Here is a 24683-nt window from a genome sequence, read left to right as displayed (position 1 = left end):
GGCATCCTGTAATGTATCACAAGTGCATTGAGATTCATAAACCTCTGTTAGTCTGATACTCCTCCTTCCTATTTCCCAGCATCTGAGTCCATGTGCTTTCCGGAAAGGGAACACTTTATCAGATTAGCTCCCAGTCTCGAGCTCCAGGACCCTGACTGCCTCTGTCAGTGCCAGTCTGCAGAGTGTATAAACTGCACTTAACACATGTAAAACCACCACATCTGTGTTCCATCTCTGCTGCCAATTAAAGGCAAAGTAAACACTTTCATGATATAGTGTTTTAAAATGATACAGAATATAAAAATCCCACGGTGAATCCTGTTCTGTCTCTCAGTTACACTTTGTATGTGACGCCTGATGGATGGGGTTGTGTCATCGATATGATCTTTGTGAGCAATAACAGATCCCAGCCTTCCTTATTAGACACTTGTCTGCTGAGGCTTCCCTAGAGAAGGGCGGGTGGAGACTCCATCATCTGAAGCAGAGAGGAAGAACAGACAATAAGGGTAATGTAGTTTCCTTGTCATCTTCATTCATACGACTTTATTGTTTTGTGCCGGGCCACTGCAGTGTATTCTAAGTCGGGGCGGACAGAATCTGATATCAGCAGAATGTCAGACAGCACAGAGATTTGATTGCTACATTCACCTAATTAATATGACTTTTGGCAGACATCACAGACACAGAGATAAAAACCTCTAACTATGGAAGTGATTTTTAGCCATTATCGACAAACAAAAAAGTAATCAGTTGCTGAAGAGTGAATGTTTTTTTTCTTTGGATAGATTTTGTGATGCCAAACCAGATCCGATATTTGGGACACACTACCTTGTTAAAGGTAGTGACCAGCTGAGCAATTGGGGGCTCACTGAACCCCCCCAGTGGCCATTGCGGAAATAAAGTGTAAATACCATGGTTATCTTTATAATAAAACTAATACCCATAATAAGAAGAGAAATCATAATACTTACACTACAATAATAACAGAAACAATAAGAACCAATAAGAGGGACAAAACATTTAAACAACGGGGCTGAGAGAGATTACACTGTAATCATTACAGCCATTTATAAGACAAAACAAAAAACAATACTGACTACAATGAATACTACATTGTTCAGCTGACCTGATTCAATAAAAAAACAAAAAGCAGAAGAAAATGTTATTTGTGTACTTTGAGGAAATTTACCATGTTTAGTGAAAAAGTCATAGTCAGCTTTGGCAGTGACTCACTGTCTGAAAGCAGGTTCAGGAAAAACCACCCTGAGTTGCCTTGATCTTTTCAGACCCTGAGCTTCAGTTCTTACAACACTGCTCTTTGTTCATTTCATTTTTCGATAAAGACTGCTGCATGTCTCATTTTCTTTTCTCTTTACATATACTGTAAGTTCCATGTCTTATCTCCTACTTTTTAGGCATTTTAACCAGTTGCAGAAGGCTTCCCTCTGGGCCATTATACTTGCAGGAAATTAAAAGATAAAATACATTGAATTAAGGTGGTAAATGCACCCCCAAAGGAGCCTATAATGGTACAAGCAACAGAGGTGATGAAGAAGTAATGGGCAGGTTCGGTAACTAGGATAAGATCAAAGAGGACAGCTAATGGTAAGGGGTGGAAATTACAGTTGTGAATTATTTCTTCCAGAAGAGACCTGAACATAGGGTGATTTATAAGAGAGCATAGGAGCACGTTGGTGGACTACATTTTGTATAGACAATGTCTTCAGAAGGAGATCAGAATAGTAGAGCTTGGTTAGGGCATGGTAGTGTGAGGTGTTGTATGATGTTCTGGGAGGAATTTAGGAGAGTACTTGGCATGCCAGCTAGAAGAGAAGTAGATAAGGAGACTTGATGGTGGAATGAGGGAGTGTGGGAGAGTATAAACAGAAAGGAGTCAGCGAAGAAGGAGTGGGACGGGTCTGAAGGGAGTAGACGAGTGCAGGAGAAGGTAGAAGTGGTAAAGGCATATGATGACTTGTATGCTAGGTTAGATAGTAAGGAGGGAGATACTGATCTACACACTTTCGGGAAGGAGAGGACGTGCAGCAGGTTACAGTGATTAAGGATAGAGACAGAAATGTATTAAAAGATACCACAACAGTGAGATGGAAAGACTACTTTGAATACTTGATAAATGATGAAAATGAGAGAACAAAGATAGGAAGAGGGGTCATTGTCCAACCATTGAAGTGGCAAAGATTAAGTAGCTAGACCAGGGGCAGAAGTAAACATTTAAGAACAGCAGTATGGTTTCATGCAAAGAAAGAGTACTAAAGATACAGTATATTGCTTTGAGAATGTTGATAGAGAAGTACAGAGAAGGTAGAGGAAGCTGCTTTGTGCCTTTTTTTATATCTAGAAAAATGCATATGACAGGGTGCTGAGAGAGGAACTGTAGTACTGGACTGGCAGAGGAAGTCTGGAGTGGCAAAGAAATATGTAAGAGTTGTGCATGATATGTATGAGAGCTGTGAGCCAAAAGTGAGACAGAGGAGTTTAAGGTGGAGACAGGACTGCATCAAGGATCAGCTCTGAGCCCCTTCCTGTTTTTGACGGAGATGGAAACACTGACAGATGAGGTTAAAAAGGAATCTCCACGGATGTTTGCAGATGACATTGTGATCTGTAGTAAGAGAAGGCACCACATGGAGGAATATCTGTAAAACTGAAAGTACGCCTAGGAAAGGAGATGTGTGAAGGTTAGCCGAGCAAGACAGAATACATGTGTGTGAATCAGAGGGACCCAAGTGGAATATTAAGGTCAGAAAAGACAAGGAGGGTGCATTTTTAGTACTTAGGGTCAACTGTCCAAAGCAGTGGAGAGTGCGGAAAAGAGGTGAAGAAATGTGGGGAAGCAGATTGGGATGAGTGGAGAAAGGTGTCTGGGGAAATGTGTGATGATAGAGTATCAGTGAAAATGAAAGAAAAGGTGCAAGTAAGTAAATGATGAAGAAGCAGTGGTTAGCACTCCCACTCCCAAAACAAAAAGGTGCGTGGTTTGATTCTGACAGAGGTGGGCCGTCAGGGCCAGCAAGGCCCTCTCTGCTGGCCAAAAAATATTTGAACAGACCAATTTTAATTATATTTTGTCAGTGAAAACGTATTAAATAATACCGAATGGTCTGTCCGCTTCCTCTGTCCGCTTTCTCCTTGGCTATGCTGTTTCCAGACATGTATTTTCATACTAAAGCATTTAACCAAATTTATTGTCAGGACCATTTTCAAGGTGGACGTTTCAAGAAAAGCCGGACATGGCTAAGAAAGGTTGGGCAAGGCCAAAGCTGGCTGGCCTGTTGCCGTGAGGAAAAGGATTTTTTTGTCACTTTCAGTCTGCTACCGCCATAATAAGGTGGGTTTTATAGCAGTTATTGAGGGGTGGATTGATAAAATAGCACTACTGAAGGCCTAGGTGTGAAATGCACGGCCCGCAGCTGGATTCTGTCCAGGGCAATTCTGTGTAAAATTCACATGTTCTCTCCATGTGTCCGGGGTTCACTCCAGTTTCTCCCACAGTGACAATATGAAATAAATTACCTGTTGGGGTGACTGAGGGATTGAATGGTTGCACATTTCTATGCATGACTGTGTAATTGACAGGTGATTGGTCCAGGTTAACCCCACCCTTCAAGAATTGGTTAGGAGTGGCTCCAGCTAACCACAACACTGTGCTGTGGAGAGTGAATTAATGAAAACTTTAATTTAATTTAAAATTGTAAAGATAAGAAATTGTAAAGCAAATTGTAAAGATAAGAAATACATATTTGCATGGCATCAGGTTTTGCTCCTCAATATAATATGCTCATTACCCATGACAAGTCCACTATTTTTTCTAGTTTGCTCTTCTGAGCTAAAGCCATGTTCAAGTACCCACATATTTACTGTTAATAATTTCATATTTATTCCAGTAACATAGCACTTTAGTTTTACTGTCTGTTCTATAGTTTGACAATATAGTCACAGGATTCTCTTCTATTCGTTCTTCTTTTTTTTACCTGCAAGCTCACATATTTTGTACGTTGCATTTAAAAAAAAAAAAAGTTGTGTTGTCATCCTATTTTCTATTTTAAGTTACAGTGCTTAAACTATATATTAAACAGAAATGATGACCAGAAATCACTTCCTGCTTTGTGTTCACACACTTGACAATGAAAGTAGATTCCATGGTGAAACTTGTGGGCCCACAGTATTATTTATTTTTCATTATCTGAAATTCACAATGGGAAGTATTAATTCACTGTTTATTCCATTCAACATTTTGAGTTACACTCCACAATTCAATGTATTTTATCTTTATCCTATGTATCTCTATATTTTTGGCTTGATTCGTCATAGATTATTTTTACTTTGTTATGCTGTAATCAGTGCTGGCAGCTGCTTCTGTTCATCTACTCTAAAACTTTAAGACCAAATTGTTTTGTCGGGCATTTTAAGAGCTGATGTAAAAAATGGAAAAGTTGTGCTATGTGCTGATAATATACAATGTGCTGCCATGGCATAAAACACCTTGACAAAGGCTTATACTTCCACTAAACTATTTTCAACTGGAATTTGACAAAGCGCAATTTCTACTGTGATCCAGGGATATTTATTTCTGTCCCACTTTCTACTTATAGGCAAGAATAGGTAGGTCAAGAAACAGATTAGTTATGGATTTTCTCCACATTTTTTGAATTGCTAGTTTGAGATTAATAAAATGTTCAAAACTCACAAGGTTGATTTACTATACCTTAGCCTTCATCAGCTTTTTTGACCAAGACATTTCCCTTTATCTCTCACTATATCAACTTCAGGGACCATCCCCTTTTAATTGTGAAAAAGTTAGCATGGTCTCATACAGAAACATGGGTACTGGATATGGTGCATTAGTACCATTCATCAATATCAATCTGAAAAGTGTCTGAAACCTTTGACATGACCAAGGGGAAAAAGATACAATTTCACCTGAGGAAACGGCTCTTGGTTAAATCAACAACAGAATTAAATTACCTCCTCTTAATCTTTAGTGCCTTTGACATTCAAACTCTGTGAAAGAGTTCATTGTACCATCCTACCCCTAGGAGTGTGTGCACAGGAATTAAGTCCTTCTTGTACTATGAACTCTATCAAAACAGGAGGAAGAACATGAAGCAATCATGCACTAGGAAGCAGACTCCCTGCCCCTTTGCAGTTATATTGGTTCAGTGTGAACCATCTAGTGGATATAAACAGAAGTGCATGCAGCGATTTGTGGTCAATATGGGGGCGGCAAGGTGGTGCAGTGTTTAGTGCTTCGGCCTCACGGGATGAAGGACCCCGGTTTGTTTCTGACAAGTCCCACCTTCTGTGTAGGGTTTGCGTGTGTCTCCCTGTGTCTGTGAGGATAAGCGGCAGAAGATGGATGTTCTGCATCGTAGTGCCAAGGTGCTTCAGTGGTTAGTGCTTTCACTATCATAAAACAATTTTGAAATTAATCCATGAATGTTCCATGGCTAGAAGGATTGTGTTATATTATATACATTATAATAACAATAATGGTGGCTTTTGTAGTTATTTGTAACCACAACATATTCAAATTCTCTATTCACCCACGTGGGAACTTGAGGCACAAATCAAGGCAGGCAAGTGTCAAAACAGTCAAGTCTAGAACTGTGGGTTTTCAAGTACTTGTGATAAATAACTTGTGTAGCTTTTCGTACTTATCAAATGCAACAGCAGTATTTTCAAGATAAAACATTTGTTAAATGAGAACAGTCAGGAACAGAGTATGTACTTTTACACATTCTTGGCCAGGATCAACTAATACCTGGTGACACGCTTGAAATTCAAGAGATCTTGTAAGTCAGTTGTGTCACTTAATGCATGTCTCCTAAAACCAGTCACTGAATGTGTGGCTGCAGTGAAGGTATTATAGCTTATCTCTGTATGTCTGACTGTCCAGAATGACCTTGTTAAGCTCAGGGGTGGACATTGATCAGTGTAAATAACACTCCTCAGATGAGCAAATCTGCACAAAAATGATTTGACACAATAAAGATCAAGCACTCGAAGCAGGAAAAAGAATGAAAACTAATTTTTGACTGCAAAGGGAGATGTTTAATTGTAATAACCTCTGAAAATGTTTCTTTTTGGTCAATGGAGACAAATGTGACCAAAATAGGTGACAACTAGTTTCATAGTTAAAGCATCACAACTCAACTCAGCATCAACAACACAACTCAGTGGTAAAAGCCATCAAGTAATTATGCCCATCACATTCGTAACATAGCTGTTTGCTTGCTGTTCTAATGCAACTACATTTATAATAAAAGGGACATCCCCTCTATCCAAAGTGCAACACATTTTAGTCAATATCATCCTCTATAAAGGCATAAACATTTTATTTGACGTTTCAAAAGCAATGATGTGTAAAGATGAAAAAACTACCAAATAATATTGATGGAAATGATTAACACTGTAGGGTAGGTTACAGGAAACATGAAGAGTACAATGTCAAGAAATGATCACGTACATTCGTTCAAGCAGTCAGAGTAAAATGTGTAAAGGTGGATGGGCTCAGCCCACTTTTCACAGATTTATTGTTGTACCGGATATAGTCAGCCGAAATCCACAGTCTACTGAAGGAGATTCAGAAGTACTGCAGAAAGAGGCTTGAAAGACACTGTGGTATTTTGGTCCTGATGAGCAGTGTTGAGGTCAAACCATGAGGTCCAAGAAATGTCACGTGCAGTTTAACAGGTCTATCCATAAAAAATGAAAAATGTAGTCTCTGCTGTCATTAATATGACAAACATCATATACTTGATGTGTTCATGTACTCATATGTATATCATTCAAATACTGAAGGTTCTCCCAACTTGTATTAGCGGTGTGCATATTTACTGCCCTCACGATTCCATTACGATATCTACAATTCGATCGGATTTGATTTGATACAACGAATATATTCTCAATTATTATATTACCTCTTCTTTTCTTTTGGCTTTTCCCTTAATGGGTCAGCATCCTCCATCTAACCCTCTTCTCTGTACCCTCTCATACCAACTAACTTAGTGTCCTCTTTCACTACGTTAATAAACCAACCCCAGTATCGTTCTACCGATACATTCACTATCACTCATCTGTACATGACTGAATGATCTCAGTCTGGCTTTTGTCTCTCTGTACAAAACCGGCACAACTGTGCCTGCTATTGATTGCCAAGATGGTATATTGTACTGGTGTTTCAGCTGGTGACACTTGCTGTTCTTGACGACACTATAAGCCTTGTAGTGTCGTCCTTAAGGCCTTATAGTACAAGGCCTGATAGTGTAAGGCCTTAAGTCCTTTGCTATTAAACCTCCTATATACAGAGTTATCCTTTGGACTCTCTTGGCCTTTAATGGCTACTTTCTCCCAGTCTCGTAGTTCTTTGATTGAGCTGGGTCACTACTTTTCTTTTTATTGTTTGCTGAGGCTAACATTGGCTCAGAGTGCCATTGGCTAATATGGTTCCCCATAATTGAGATGTTACCTTGGTATTTATATATTTTCATGGCAAGTTTAACAAATAGCGTGGGTCTTGTCCAGTTGATGCCTCCCGGAAACTTAGTAAAAAGCAGTGTTTCCAGATATCCACTTCCAAATTGTCTGGACTACTGTATTGCGCTTCTTTTTTTCCAATTTGGAACTGTCCAAATAAGCATCTCGATGCATCTTTGAATTGTTTTTTTTTTTTTTTTTGAATAACTTGTATTTGTGGAAAAGACATAGTTGGGGAATAACAAGAAAGCGAAAATGGGAGGAAACATCCAATACATCGGAAAATTATAAAATGACCGTTACAGATATGAAGATTTGTAAGTTCAATTAATTTGTATAATATGGGTGATTATGTATATCATAAATCTGTTCAATAGGTTAGTAAAATGCAGTTGCGCAGAAATAATATCAAGAGTAAATGTCGGGCAGCAATTTATGCAAGTAAAGCTATAGTGTGAGATTACCCCACTTACTGAGTCATTCAGTGTTTCAAAACCTCTTATGTATACCATACTTAGCTTTCCATACTTATATTTGTCTTCCTCTGAAGGGAGTTTGTCCATCCATCTACTGAATAACACAGCAGCAGGTGCTTGGGTAATTATCCGCGCTGACTTGGTTCTCTTTGCCGTACACAAAGTAGAAGTAGCTGTCTCCTTTCCACTTGTAGTTTACTTTGGTGACAGGGATCAACTCAACTCTCTGCCTCTGAGAGAAAGAGTCACAGTTTAGTGTTCGTGGTACATAGCAGCTCCCTACCGCCATAAGATAACATGAAATTCTTTATTGCATATTCATGTACAACAAAATGTATGTTATATAAAGTGCAACATTTAATTATAAAGGAAATAAAATATAAATACTGCCCCAAATAGCAACAGATTATAGTGGAAGAATGTTCCTGAAATGTAAATATAAAGTGCTATTTAAAGTTTGTGCAGGCAATGGTAGAATTGCCACTCACTCCAACTTGAGATTGCGGCCCTGTGGACCAGCACCTCTTATCTCTGGTGTCCAATTGACTCAAGCTGAGTTGACTTTTCATTCAGTTTCAATCAATTCTGTATTCCTCTATTTGAGTCAGCTTTATTCCAAGTCCATGCAGTTTTGAAGCAGTTTTTTTTTTTTTTTTTTTGTTAAACGGACCGGAACTTGCCATTTCCTCCCATTCCCTGTTTTTGTTCCATTGTTAACATGTCCTGGCCGGATTTCTGCTGGACGAAAGACCGTTTTCCTCAACTTGGGACACTAACTGTAATCTACTATGAACATTCCTTTAAGCCTATATTTCCATCTGATGGAGTCACAGCAGAGATGGCCTACCTGCTGCAGAATCCTGGAGTTTGCGGCATACTTGCTCTGGTGTTCTTTGACTAGTGACTCGGAGGCTGCAGCAATGGACGGGTTTGGGAACCCTATCAGTGGGTAAACCTGAGAAGACAGCGGTAATATCAGCAACATCGCACTAGATTATTGCGCCTCTTTTTTAAAATTACGTGTGAAACGCAACTAACACAGCAACTACAAATATTTCAAATGAAATGTGCGAACTGATCTCCTATAAACAATATGAAGAAAATGTTTGCAGAAGTCCCCTTCTTCAAGAGTAGCCAATATTCCATTGTTTTTTTCCATCAGTTAATAAGTGAAATCAGTAAACATAAAGTACATTTTTTCTTTCACGAATGAGCGATAGTTAACCCAGCCCATGTGTGTGTGAATTTGTTTTCATATGCACATACCAGATACTGGTTATTCTTGAACAGCTCCTTCCCACTCACAGAGCGGAGATCATCCATCTTCAGTCCAGATGTCTGCTCCACAACATGGTCTTCCACATGGTTTTTCCTACATGCATGCGCACGCACACGCACGCACACACACACACACACACACACACACACACACACACACACACACACACACACACACACACACACACACACACACACACACACACACACACACACACACAAATATTTATACATAAACATTATAATTTGAATAGAGGGAGGATCATAAAAAAACTCAGAGAATGTGATCACATGTTAAATTCAATTTTTTTTTTAATTGTAAAGGACAAGTGTCCAGTTATCCCACTGATGAGGAGACTCCATTCAATGAATTCACAGACGACATTGTCCATCTTTTAAATCATTTAGATTTCAAAAGGTTTTTTGAGGAAGAAGAAAATGCTACAGTAGACTGGTTCAGCACACATCACAACCATATCGCACAGTGAGAACTTACAGATAGCCTTTTAGTTCACTTTGTCAAAGATATTTTAGAAAAAAACAACAAAAAGAATCATTGAGACACATGAAAACATTTCTTTGTGAGCACTTAAACAGTACTGATACCAATATTCGGGAATGAAGAAAAAAAATCAGCTTGCACTACATCTGTTGTCAGGATATTTGTCATATTACAGCCGATTCCCTCATAATGACTTAAATGCAACACCAAACTACACCAGATGTCACTTTTAACACAAGAAAAATATAAATTCAAAATTATAGTCATCAAGAGGCTGCTGACAACATTTTGTTCATAAAGAAAATCCAAATGATGCTAAAGTGCAGTGTTTGAAATTAAAAAAAAAAAAAAAAAAAATCATATCTGAGTTTGTTTAAATGTCAGGGTGTGCAGCTGCTGAATGATGCAGGATTTTAAAACAGATACCAATTCATACTTAAATGTCCAAATACTGTTGATTTGTCTTTGTTTAATCTTCTCTAGCAGTTTATTCCTTCTTATCTTTGTCAAACAAAAACAAAACTCCTTTGCAAAAATAACACAACTACTGTAGACTCACCACTCTACTGTAAGATTGATATAAGTCAGCAGCTGTCGTTTTCCTTGACAGGTTTCACAATCCTTCGTTCCCTGGCCGTCGCATACTGAGCACCTACACACACATACACAAAAGCATGATCATGTACGCATGCACGCACACACACACACACACAAACACAAGCATGATCACGTATGCATGCACGCGCACACACACACACACATACACAGACACAGACAGACACACACAGACACACACACACATACACGCGTATTGCACACGTTTTGGATTCTGTAGAGTACTGACCTTACTGAAACATGCCAACCACTACATCGTGAATTCTAATTGGGTAATTTTAAAATCTAGGGGGTCAGCAAGTTCAGTCTGGTGTGTATACTGTATATCATACCAGAAAATCTGAGAGAAATGCAGCAGAACACAGTATTCTAGGAAATATGAAATACTGTATTTCCTTAAACAATTCAGAGCATATAGACCTGTTCTGCTCAAACATTGCTCTGGTTACAAGCATGTAGCATGTTTGGGACATACAGCCAGGGTTATTTGTATAATTGGAAGGTCCTGTGACCAAGGGAACTTTGGCTGCCCTATACTGATTTTCTATTTTTGGAGCTGCGTTTCTGCTCTCTTGCAAAACACACAAATGCAGATCTGGAATAGTTTGATGTTATATGTTCCATGTGTGATGAGAGCAGGGGGAGTAAAGGAGTTGGGAATTTCATCAAAACAATGAATTGAGTATATTCACTGAGATGCCAAGAGAAGGCTAAAGTTTTAAACAGACAAAGCATTCCTCAAAAATTCTGTGAAAACCTCTCTTGGCAGCACCTACTCTACTGAAAAAAAATGATTTGAGGCCAGTTATATATATATATATGTATATATATATAGATATAAAAATACACACACACACACGCACACACATGTGTATGTATATATATATATATATATATATATATATATATATATATATATATATATATATATGTAAAAAGTTTTCTTGACTGTTATATTTCATTCAGAGGGTTGGTTCCTGTTCACTGTAGTTGTTAGAAATGAAGCTATAGCACTTTTCAAAATCTGGGAGTGTTGTGTGGATTTAAAAGCCTCTGAAAGCTCCACTAAATAATCCTTCTATTGATCGGCATGATCTGGAACAGATAATGACTGCATCTTCATTTTGTGGGTAATTTATTCATTTAAGTAAAAATCTCTGCAGACATTTTCAATATCAAACACTAAAAGTAGCAGCACCATTTGATTACAGAACAAGTCATTCATTACAGTGTTCACTGTGCCACTGATATTGCACATTGCCCCTTGATTTGCAATTTTTCAACCAAGCTACAACTGCAACCATCGACATGAAACTACTGTTAAGTTTCAAGGCCATGATTTCTGGAAGGACCTGTTGCTGTTCAGCCTTTCTTAAATAATCTGGGCTTGTAAAGCGAGATTCCAGTCCAAGCGCCTTGAATATCTGGAGGACTGAAGAGCCCTGAAGGCTGGAAGAAAAAGTACTTTTTAATTGGTGAGCTGAACCGTCCTTTAAGATACAATGAGTTCTTTGTGAGAGGCTTTAAAATCTGTAATACTCAATGACCCAAATATATTCCTATTTTCTATTTTCTGATACTGCCATTGTATTGCAAAAATGTTCAACTTAATATATCAGTTGAGGTAAATAATACAGTGGTTAAAATGGTTGGAATCACTTGACACAACAATGACTGCCATACCTTTCTCTGCCAGTGGAATTACAGCGGGTGCAGTTCTCATTGTTATTCATCCCAGACCCATTACACACCCAGCACGCTTTCTGCACAAGCACACAAACACACACACAAAGTATCTTGTTTCATTATAAATTCACAGTAAACCGGGCGAGGAAATTAGATCATGAAGCATTAAACATTTACATGCGTAAACTGGAAATATTCCTTATATTTAGATGGAGCCGTTTTTCTTAATTGTTTTAAATGCAGACCAATGATATTCTAGTTTAAAAAGAATGAAGGACCTTTGACTTTGGTTTTAAACTTTTATAATCACATCTGTACTCAAGTGTTTTCATTTAAATGAATGGAGAAATTGTTGGGCAGAAACAGGCTGCGATGTTGACCATAAAACATTGACACACACAAAAGTTTTGCTCTTGTATAAAGTTCAACCATTACCTATGTAAGGGGAAAAAATATGTTCTTAACAACAGAGTTAAAAGATTTACATGGTACTTTTTCGAAAGAATACTTAACATGAAAGTTGTTAATCATTAGAATGGAATGGAAAGCAAGTATAACAGTGCAACCTGAAAAAAAATCCCTTTGCTCTAATTTACTTTAAATCAGTATCTTTCATGTCATGACATTTTTAACTCCTAAATTTCTTCTGAATGTTAAGGACAAAGGCACGAATTGTCATGGAATGACGCATTTAATTATGTGATTATGTTTAAACCTGTAAATTATATCAGTTAATCAGTTTTCTTACAAATCCATCTCCGTGACACTCATCACATGGCATTGTCCCTCCAGCATGGCAACTGTGGCAATCCTACAAATTAACATACACGCACAGAAATACACATGCACGCACAAACACACACACACACACACACACACACACACACGGTCAAGCATGTGACACAAATATTTGGCATTCTTCAGTTGACTGCATCTGCTTTGCATTTAAAAAAAGAACAGCCCTTTTCCTCGTGTTGTGTTGCAAACACCCTAAATATCAGTAAACTCACAGATTCATTATTTTGTATAAATGAATGTTCCACTCATTAGAGAACAACTCTACCATGGTAACACAATGATCCTGCTATATAGCTGTTAGTGTCACAGTTTGCTGACCTTTATGGAGGAGGTGTAAGGCACCCTGATCTCCTCCTTGTGATCATTAAACAGACTGGGGGCCGTGGCCTGGATCTCCCAGGGACGGGGGGCCGTCTGGGTGTAGAAGTCGGCTGCCTCGCCTGTCGAGTCACGCAGAAAACACACCACATGTACCTGGCAGCTATGTTCATGGAAAGATGGCATGAAAGCAGTATGAGTGCAACATATACACTGCTCAAAAAAATAAAGGGAACACTTAAAAAACACATCCTAGATCTAAATGAGTGAAACATTCTTATGAAATACTTTGCTCTTTACACAGTTGAATGTGTTGACAACAAAATCACACAAAAATGATCAATGGAAATCAATTGTATCAACCCATGGAGGTCTGATTAGGAATCACACTCAAAATTAAAGTGTAAAAACAAACTCCAGGCTGATCCAACTTTGATGTAATGTCCTTAAAACAAGTCAAAATGAATCTGTGTTGCTTCCTGAGTGGACACTATGATTTCACAGAAGTATGATTGACTTGGAGTTACATTGTGTTGTTCAAGTGTTCCCTTTATTTTTTTGAGCAGTATATATTGTGTCTAATCACTAATTCTATTAGATATAGTACATAATGTTATTTAGCAGTGTGTGAATATTTATATTTCGTCACTTTGAATGGTGATGCATGACTTATATTACAAGTATTATAACGAATAATCAAGACAGTAATATTCTATCAATAAATATTGGATCTTAGATAAGCAATTTACTAAAGCAAGTTTTATTTTGCAACCGTAAGATGCAACTTATGTCTACTGATATTTATTGCTTTTATTTCCAGTTCCTTGCAACAGTGGTTGAGTTTAAATGTCACATAAAACATCTGGTTTAGATCTCAATCTGATGATTCCGTCAGCCTCCTCATCCAACGTGCACAAACATTAGATTTTCAGTTTTTTTCAGTCCATACCAATATAGAAAATAAAAATTCAAACAAAAGTGGAGTCTCAGTGATACGTCTGCTGATTTTTAAATGATTCACGTTGAGAATGCAGCAAAACATGGATACTGCGTTGTTGACTACCTGAAATCCAATATCTTACCAACCAAATGTTGACGTTTACACAATGGTAAATTTCAGTTACCGGTACTTTTGATGTTGACATTTTGTTGATGTTCATTGAGAAGAAGTGATTATTTTTAAGTCATTTTACTAATGAAAAATTAAAAATGATAATTACACTTTTATTGGATCTTCCACAAAATTCACCAAAGACCTATATGAACTTCCTAACTCCTGACCAACATCTCAGTTTTTCTTTTTTTTACCTTCATGAGGCTTGTGGGCCCATTCAGTCGACCGGAACTCAGTGAATGTCTCCAGTCGATACTAAAGAACAAACACACACACACACACACACACACACACACACACACACGCACACACGCACACACACGTTGGTCATTTTTCCATATCAATATACATGGCTGCATCTGCTGAGTTATAGGAATTCTTTTGGCCAATAGAAAACTCATTTATTGACTGACTGCGTCCCCAACATAGACAAGTCATTTAATTTTACCTTCATTTAAATACTTGAAAAACAAAGATGAAGTCTATAAATTGACATTTAAATAAACCTAAAGGTGTAAAAAAAAAAAAAAAAAAAACATGTTTCAAATTATTTTTTGGCAACTATAAGAGAAAAAATGTGATTGAATCGAAGACCAATTCAAGCTATCTCTGGTTTTTATCTCTCAGATTTTGAAAAGGAGTCAAATATTCATCATCAAGCTCAGACTTAAAGATTGAGTCATCTCATACTGCGTGCGTTACAATGTTTTGTCAGTCGTCCATTGACTCGAGCACCTATCCAAAGGATACCACGCAGCATCATGACAATCTGGTGGGGTAAATATGTTTAATTGTCCCTAGACTGTCACATATATTAAAAATGTAAAAGATCATTGCTTTTTATGAAACTGCCAACAATGTGTTTGCTTTGGCCACCAAGTGCTCTACTTATTGCACACCATAAGCCAATTTCTTACTCAAGCACACTAGGAAAGGGTTTAAGTGCTCTGATCCATGTGTTGGTCTTTAGCCAGCTTAAAGAAAAGCACGTAGTCCAGTGAATCCTCCAGAAAGGTTGAATGACAACTTTCAGAGGGAACTCCAGGTTAGTAGGAGCTGTTCTTACTCGTCAGTTTTATCTTTAATATCAATTTTAACCTGCTGCAAAGCACGCAGATTAATTTATAGGATACACCTAACACTTATGGAGATGACACACACATATATTAAGCAATTAAACCGAAGAAATTAATGAGAAAACTACATATCAAGTATGTGTGGAAAAACCTGGGAGCCCCTGAAAACCATAAGGCTGATTTATATCTTTGAGTGAAATAACATCGGTGATATCCAAAAAGGGGCGTTAAGTCTTCCTCATAATATCAAATCTCCTCCAACATTTCTTTGTTTTAATTTCCAGCAGCTCCTCCTCTGGTCTGAGCTCTTGTCAGGCATTTAATTGATTTCAGGGTATACAGTTTTCTACAGTTTGTTCTAGTTTAACCTTCCAAAACAATATGCTTTCTGAAGTATATGGAGCTAGGTGTGTATTGATAAGAACTTCCACATTAGAGTGCAAATTGCCCCTGTATAAGCTTCTTTACAGTGCAATCCTCCTCACCTAGAAACCCCTTAATAATCATGTACATCTTAACTCACAAAGCTCAGTGCCTTTTTACGGCACAAGAGCTCTTTCTTACATGAGTTGAGAAATATAAGTGAATCTTATATGTGGAAAGACAAACTGCGATTTCAGCTGTTGGGCTTTTCTCTATGCTGTAGTTTCGATTCTGGAGGGCGATGGCCTGTTTACATTCCTGGTGCAAAGTCTATCTTCTTTAGTTAAGAGTCAGAAGATCTGTTGATTTGCACTTTTTCGACCGAGTTTTTGTTCGCTCTATACAGTTTTAACTGTTGTGGAAAATAAATTGAATTTGAAAAAAAAAAAACAGGCCAATAGGAATGTGGTTCAAGTGATGAATAATTATATTAAAGGGATATTTAGTCCTAGTTATTAAGTCAATATAAACTAGGCTATTGCCAAATTAGGGGCAGCTGAAGAATTTAAGCAAGCAAAAGCACAGAAAAGCCGAAATGAGAACGTATGATGTATTTGAGTATGAACACGCCTCGAGGTACAGTGGGCAAATCTGAGAAAAACAAGGTGTCAATGATGGTTACGCCAGAGGAGCAGTATGAAGATCTTTATTTTTTTTTTGTAACTGTTTGGAAAAATAAAAAAAAAATTGCTTGTCGGTAAATGTTAAAAAAAGGACCTTGTTTTTAGTTTTTTTTCCAATAAAAACCCAGGGTACTACAGTGTCTTTGGGTACACAGACCTCTCTGTACATGAGAAAGCAGATTTCTCATCATCTGTTTCCACTAACATCTTGATTCCTCCACATCCCAGCCATTTCTTCATCTATAAATATGGTCAGAAATCTTGATCAAGAGTTTACAAGCAGTTATGTGGCATTACCCAAATAGTAACCCTCTTTATTGTGAGAATAATCCAGGTGGCAAGTTTCAGAAAAACCTCAACGCAAAGTTTTCAAGACCGATATGTAACAGTTGACTTTAGTATCTATGGAAACCGGGGGCTGCAGTTAGCAAGTTAGTGCTCTGCTCCGTCACTGCAACAGAAACAAAAAAAAAAACCTTTTGATAATGTCCCAAAGTCTGACTACGCTGACATCTGCAATAAATTATCCTGGAACCGGAGGTATCCGACCACAACTGAGCTCACCATGGTAGCAGCTGCGGGCTTCAACTTAAAGAACTCCTCCGCTCAGAGGGCACAGATCAACTTGGATTTCCAAATGTCAAGCTTCAAAAGAGAGCTAGTCACAATCCTGTCAGACATACACACATCACAATAGCGATATGCTCCAGGACTTATTTTCCACTTTTTCTCCATATATCTATTGTCCAAAGACCCTTAATGATTTTTAACTTGGATCTTTGAAAACAAAAATAAAAAATCATTCATTGACCCATCTAATACACTATCTCGTTTTAAAATTGCTTGTGAGATTTCACTTGCTTTGGAATATGAATACATTGTGATGTGTTGTTGCACCCAAATTGAGAAATTTGAGAAGCGTAATTCTGTTCCATCGTATTTAAGATAAGTTAAACCTTCTTGATCCCCATAGGGGAAATTTCTTTGTCGCAGCAGCGTAACAGTTATGCCAAAAAAAGGAAATAAATATGAATATAAATAGACAGCCAGAAGACAGGTGATAGCAAGACAAAAAAATAAGTAACTAAAATTCCACAAATAAATAGACAGCACATGAATAGACAACAGACAACAGCCCCATCAGGGATGATAATGGGCAACATGAGGGAACAGTGATGGTTCCTTCATGTTCACAACTAGAACTAAACAACAATATAAATAGAGTAACAAAAATAAATAGCAATGAATGAAATCAAATAAACAAAAATAGGCAAGATGTGTGCGGGCAGGGATAAACAAGCATAAGAGAGAGAGCACAGTTAGCATTCCTTCAAGTCCTTGGAGGAGGAGTTCAAGGTAGCCAGAGCCAGAGAGGTGGTGCTGTACAGGGATTCCAGCGATCCGAAGGTGGCTAATGCTGGAATCCAGGTAAGGACAGGCAGGAAGTGGAAGGCAGAAGAGGCTGTAGAAACAGCTGAAGCTAGGCTGCGCCATAGGACTCTGGTGGGAGTCGTCACACGGGGCCGAGCTGGCCTAGGTTCCTTCCCAACCCCCCAAATGAACACCAGGGGGAAGGAGAGGAGGCGCCTGGTCCAACAGGAGGTGAGAGCAGCTGTGGAGGAATCAAGATCTTGCAAGGCGGTGGGCATGAGACAGCAGGGAGCCTGAACAAGATGGGAAAATGCGCTTGAGAGGAAAGTTACCTGGATGGACATCTGGAAAGCTGAGCCCCATCGCATCAAATTTCTTGTCCATGCAGTGTATGATGTGCTGCCCAGTCCATCGAACCTGCATACTTGGGGCTTAGCGGAGTCGCCAGCCTGCCCATTGTGTTCTAAGAGAGGCACCTTAGAACACGTCCTAAGCTGCTGCACCACAGCATTAGGAGAAGGGCGCTACCGATGGAGGCATGACCAAGTCCTGAAGACCATCGCTGAGGCACTCAGCACAGGGTTGGTTTGGGCAAAGCAGTTCCGCCCTGCCAAGAGCTCCATTGGCTTTGTCAGGGCTGGGGAGCAGGCGGCCGCAGCTAAAAGAACACCAGCAGGCATCCTGACATCTGCAAGAGACTGGCAGCTGATAGTGGACCTTGGAAAACAGCTTAAGTTCCCTAGCCATATTGCAACCACCACCCTCCGTCCTGACATTGTCCTTGTATCAGAGGCCACCAAGCAAGTGATAATGCTGGAGTTGACCGTCCCGTGGGAAGACCGCCTGGAAGAGGCTTTTGAGAGGAAGCTCTCCAAGTACACGGGACTGGTCAGGGGGTGCCAGCAAGCAGGATGGAGGGAAAAATGCCTTCCAGTGGAAGTGGGCTGCAGGGGATTTGCAGCCCGGTCCTATGCCAGCGCTCTGGGTTGTCTGGGCATCGTCGGGCAGCATAGGAGAAGAGCCATCCGCAATACCACCGAAGCGGCAGAGAGGGCCTCAAGATGGCTGTGGCTCAAGAGAGGAGAGCCATGGAATCATGGTAGTTAGCGTGCCAACTGGACACAGGCCGGGGCCTGATCAGCCCCGGCTGGGTCACCTGGACGAGGGTGTGTGATGTTGAAAGACCCGAAACACCCGATGATCCCAGGAACATCACTGAGGATGTGTCCAGGTGCATTAGTAGATGTATTAACACAGGACATGACGTAGATGGGTGAGGTAGTGAATGGGGAAGGGTTGTGACATTGTGGAATTGTGGCTCAAGGACCCTTCAGCGATAGTAGTGACTATAAATATTAACAGCATTAACATAAATTACCCTGAAAGTGTTGAATGGCTCCATGCCAGTTATGACCCCATCAACAGCAGGACTTTTACCATAGCAACACTGAGCTGATGCGAAATCCTTGAAAGACTCACGGGCCACATCTTCAGACAAAGATGGAATGCTGGAAAACACACACACACACACAAGGTGATATTGTTGTTTTTTTTGTTTTTTAGATTGAGATTTGTGTGTAGCTCAATTAGAAAGTTCTTGCCTCCAGTCATCAGGGCTGGGGCCCGGTTGGGGTGGGGCTGTTGGTTCCACGGGCATGGGAGGCGGCAGGTAGCCTCCTGCAGCAACAAAGAAAAATTTACAGGTGTAGAGCACATGAATATTCTGTGAAGAATTGTGTTTGCGGCTCATCTTACCGCCTCCACCGACTGCAGTGCCCTCATAGCCAGGCAGCTGGCCAAACATGTCTGCGGGGGGCGGAGGGTACATTGCTGGAAAAAAAAAAAAGCTTTAACATGATAACCACCCTAACCGGATTTATTTGAAGCGCCTTTACTGGTTAATTCAAGAAACCCGAGATGATTTCATGGAATTGTTTCTTCGAATTTCGTCAGTCTCAGTCTTGTTAATATCAGTTGATTATTACATTGTGGCATTATGGCTGACTATTACCTGAGACATATTTGCCTGATAAGACTTTACATACTGGCTCATTATTCATTTATTCAAAAAGGTTGGGAAAGACAATAATGGAAATGAAATATGATAATGAACTCTTCCCAAAGTTATCAAAGTTCAAAAGTTTTAAGAGATTCCACTAGATTAGTATTGATTTGAATAAAAATAATACCATTGAGTGCGCCTGAATTTGTTTTTGTTTTTTTTTTACAAAAAAATATATACATATAGAGTCCGTGCTGGTTTTACATATAGTAAATAACGCGGAAGTATATATGTACAGTTAGGCCCAGAAATATTTGGACAGTGTCACAATCGTCATGATTTGTCAGCACAATGGATTTGAAACGAAACAACTACGATGGAATTGAAGCGCAGACTTTAAGGTTTAATCCGAGGGGTTGAACAAAATAGAGGGTTAAACATGTAGGAATTGTAGCTGTTTTTATACAAACGCTCCTCATTTCAGGGCCTTATAGGTAATTGGACAAATAAACATAACCTTAAGTAAAATGTTACTTTTCAAATATTTTCAGGCAATGACTGCCTGAAGTCTGGAACCCATGATATCACCAAACGCTGGGTGTCCTCTTTTGTGATGCTTTGCCAGGCATTTACTGGAGCTGTCGTCAGTTGTTGCTTGTTTGTGGGTCTTTCTGCCTAAAGTTTTGTCTTGAACAAGTGAAATGCACGCTCGATTGGGTTGAGATCCGGCGATTGACTCGGCCATTGCAGAATATTCCGCTTCTTTGCTTTAAAAAAACTCCTGGGTTGCGTTTGGAGTAGGTTACGGATCATTGTCCATCTGTACTGTGAAGCGCCGTCCAATCAACTTTGCTGCATTTGGCTAAATCTGAGTAGACAGTATATCCCTATACACTTCAGAATACATCCGGCTGCTTCTGTCTTTTGTCCAGTCATCAATAAACACAAGTCACCCGGTGCCGTTGGAAGCCATGCATGCCCATGACATCACACTGCCTCCACCATGTTTAACAGAAGATGGCTTTGGATCATGAGCTGTTCCAATTCTTCTCTAAACTTTCTTCTTCCCATCATTCTGGTACAGGTTGATCTTCGTCTCATCTGTCAAAAAAATGCTGTTCCGGAACTGGTTAGTTGATTACTGGTTTGCACCTTGTGGTGAATCCTTTGTATTTACTCTCATGAAATCTTCTATTTAAGGTAGATTTAGATACAGATGCACCTACTTCCTGGAGCGTGTATTTCACTTGAGTGGATGTTGTGAAGGGGTTTTTCTTCACCATGGAAAGGATTCTGCTATCATCCACCGCTGTTGTCTTCTGTGGACGTCCCGGCCTTTTTGAGTTCCCAAGCTCACCAGTGCACTCTTTTTTTCTCAGAATGAACCAAACTGTTGATTCGGCCCCTTCGAACATTTCTGCTATCTCTCTGATGGATTTCTCCTTTTTTCTCAGCCTCAGGTTGGCCTGTTTTACCTCCATTGAGAGCTCCTTCGACCGCATATTGTATGTTCACAGCAACAGCTTCCAAATCCAAACGCCACACATGGAATCAACTCCAGACCTTTTAACTGCTTAATTGATGACAGGTTACTGAGGGAAGAGTTCATGCAGCCTTGTTTTTTTTTTTTTGCAGCCTTCTGAGTCAATTGTCCAATTACTTTTGGTTCCTTGGAAAGAGGCGACTACATATTAAACAGCTGTAATTCCTAAATCCTTGCTCCAATTTGGATGTGAATACTCTCAAATTACAGCTGTGAGTCTGCATTTTAAGCCCATATTTATTATATCTTTGAATCCTGAATATGTTTTCGTAAACAGCCAAAATAACAAAACTTGTGTCACTGTCCAAATATTTCTGGGCCTGACAAGTATATGAAATAGTCCCAAATCATCACGCAAGAAAATGAGCAGTCTCATCAATGAATGGACAAAGAGCCATGCAGCATGAATATCCATTTATGACTGACTCTCGGGCATGTAACTGGAGGAAAAAGAAGAAAAAATAGTTTTTAAGAGCATTTTAAGACCAGCTGTGGTGTCAAGTACTTTCTTGTAACGCTTGTTTCTTAGTTGCATTGGATCGTCCTAAAATAACAATATTTACCCGATGTCCATTTGACATCCTTGCGTCCGTAACGAACAACCACGTTAAAACATACCGCATTCATGAAGAGTTCAAGATGTGTATTTGCTCAGAGAATTCGTACACTTTTCGATCTCACGTCATTATCTAATAATATTTTTGTTGAATAAGATTGTTAATTTCATTTCGTGACTTTTCACTGAGGTATGCTATTGATTCTATAGACTTCAATTTACTGTGCTGGTGGTTGTTTGGCTCATAAATGCAGATCAGGGCAAGACTTCTGTCATCGAACTACTGGGGTCATTGCAAATAGTTCTGAATATGGACTGAATATTTGACTTCATAGACTCGTGTTACATTTCATACAAAAACCTCAGGAATTCTGTAACCTGTGGTTGATAACGCATCCGTTTCATGCAAATGTATTCTACATAGTCATGTAAATGACGGGAATCCTTGTCCTAAGCTATTTTTTCTATCCAGTTCAATCCCATCATAATCCTGAAAAAGTGAAGCCGCTTGGAATTTCTCCATCAAACGTCCGACTTAGAGACAATGATGCGCCGGGATCACATTCATGAGACTTAATCTTACTGGAAATTCCCTTTGAGACACTCCTCCACTGCCCTCAGCTGTTGCAACTAGTCAAGTTCATATAGGGTTGGGTCAACCTAACACCAGAGGGGGGAACAGCAAAGACCTTTCACTCCGCTCTTATTTTGGGTGTTTGAACTATTTACACCCAGTAATAAAATAAGCACAGAGAAAGCACACCCATGAAAAAAAAAATCTCCTGCATTTGGAAATATATACTACATATATCATACTATGATAAACTTTTGCACGTCCAAGTAGTCGTTCACCAGTGATTTACAGTAATTGTATTTCGATTAATTCAACCGGTATTTGATGTGTTGCTGTATTTTTTCTTTAGGAGAAGCTTTTTGATAAAGCTTGCTCCAGCTGATTGAAGTTTTTTTTTTCAAGTTTATTATATATTTTATGAATATATTTTATTAATTTTAGCAGTCAGGCAAACGGGATGGACTAGAATGTATAGCTGCCACCAAATGGAAAATGATCAATAATCATAGCTTAAATTTTGTACTTTGTTTCCATCCTTTCATTGTTTATAAAGTCACAGTAGAGAGCCGCAGTTCTTCTTTTTTCCATCTCAAAAGGATTTCATTGAAACCAGATGTTTTAACTCAGTGCACCAAAGCTGTCTCTTCCCTTCGAAATAAAAGGATTAGAAATGTGCGGACGAGACTCAAGTCGGCATGGAGTCTCACTATGAAACGATTTTAAAACAAGAAAGTGTGATTGAAATGTCAGAAAAAAGAAGAGGAAGGGTGATGGTGTCACTTGAACACTTTTGTGCAGCACGCGTTTATTGGCATTGCGGTCCCCGCCGCTCCTGCGACCGCGTTGCGGGTCCCGACAGTCCCGCAGGCAGTCCCGCAGGCTCTCGGTTCGACTCACCCGCGCTGTTCATCCTGGCGAGGTTCGATCCGAAGAAGCAGGAAGGTAAGACAATCTCCGTTACCGGACGCCGAGCAACGGAACAGCACGGACGCACGGATTGTAGGAGAGCCGCCGGATTCCTTAAAGGCGTCAAGGAAAAAAAAAAGAAGAAAAAAAAAACAGTCCAACTTCCGGTGAGACTTTCATAGGACGATGACGGATGGCGGGAGGCGCAACTTTCACGGGGGTCCTTGAACGCCTCTTGCTTTGGCGACTATCTTAAATTAAAATAAAATAGATTTCTTTGGACTGCAAATTAACTTTCTTGATATTCGAAATGGAATACTCGTGGGTAAAAGGCTTCATAGTTTTGGTAGTAAAACTTCAACACACAACAACAATATATCTATTTCGTGATATAACATGCAAAATATGTGTAAAAAATGATAATGTATCTTATTGATTATAAGATGATTTGTGTTTTTGGTAAAATCACAATTGGTGTGGAGAACAAATAAACGAATGAAATTAGCATAGTATAATTGAGCCTATGGAATTTATAAATATGAGGCCTTACAAATAAATTATTACTCATAAACAATACTAATACTAATACACTTAAAACTCCATTCATTCACTTATATGCATTTTGTGTGCTTTTACTTTGAAATTCTCAGGATCCCAGCATGGTATGTCACCATCGTGCGTTTTTCTGCGGGATCACGCACCACGCCCCATTTCAATGCAGTTGACACTATATGTGGAAGTGCTCGTGACACGCACGATGGAGAACGCTTTGAAACCAGAAGTGAAGCCCCCATACTGCTCCTTCAACACGCCCACACCTGCTCTTGGTTGACTTACTTATTATTGTTTCTGGAATTCCCTTGAGGCAAATATTTCTCAGGTCACACGGTTGCTTTGAGATCCTCATGCCATCTACAATTAAGACACGGAGACACAATTATTCAAATGATAATATTGTTTATTTAGACCGGTGTCTGCAATCACGTGCAAACAAAAGGCCCGTTCAGGTATTATTATATGCCCTGGAGTCACGGAAACTCACTTTAAATTACAAATCATCTGTATTCGACAGAGCCAGAAGCACGAGCGTCGTTGTAAAAATGCATGACTCAAATGTCTGAGCGTGTACTTCACCTCTGGATTTGGTTTCAATTGTTTACAGGAAACAATTGACAGGAAAAGAGAATTTAGAAGGAACTAGTCGGAGCAGAAATACCTATTTCACTACCTCTCGTCGCCTTCCGTTGGTGGCATTTTGAACTGGTTGGTAAAGTGACCAGAATGACATTGGATGTGTGACTAAACTCACATGTATCTTGGGATTG

At 39.3% G+C, this 24683-nt stretch overlaps 1 protein-coding gene across 3 annotated transcripts; it reads right to left on the bottom strand.

Annotated features, from left to right (window-relative positions):
* Positions 1–6049: 6049 nt before the first annotated feature.
* LOC147232885 (protein SSUH2 homolog) lies at positions 6050–24233 on the bottom strand. Of its 3 annotated transcripts, XM_086150019.1 has the most exons (13): positions 24196–24210; positions 23350–23471; positions 19533–19607; positions 19379–19454; positions 19156–19285; positions 14479–14539; positions 13171–13292; positions 12803–12865; positions 12052–12131; positions 10313–10405; positions 9240–9345; positions 8821–8928; positions 6050–8205 (listed from the first exon to the last, which is right to left on the bottom strand). In XM_086150019.1, the coding sequence occupies exons 2-13, from the start codon at positions 23360–23362 to the stop codon at positions 8065–8067; spliced, it is 1068 nt and encodes a 355-aa protein (XP_086006145.1). In that variant the 5' UTR covers positions 23363–23471; positions 24196–24210; the 3' UTR covers positions 6050–8064. The 3 variants fall into 3 exon arrangements, with proteins under 3 accessions (XP_086006145.1, XP_086006146.1, XP_086006147.1); XM_086150020.1 differs by lacking the exon at positions 23350–23471 and having other exon boundaries at positions 24196–24233; XM_086150021.1 differs by lacking the exon at positions 24196–24210 and having other exon boundaries at positions 23350–23513.
* Positions 24234–24683: the final 450 nt, after the last annotated feature.

The sequence above is a fragment of the Fistularia commersonii genome, chromosome 7, assembly GCF_037954325.1.
Source record: "Fistularia commersonii isolate RoL2024-O1a breed Wild chromosome 7, RoL_Fcom_v1.0, whole genome shotgun sequence".
Lineage (NCBI taxonomy): Eukaryota > Metazoa > Chordata > Actinopteri > Syngnathiformes > Fistulariidae > Fistularia > Fistularia commersonii.
This window is presented reverse-complemented; position numbering and strand designations above follow the sequence as displayed.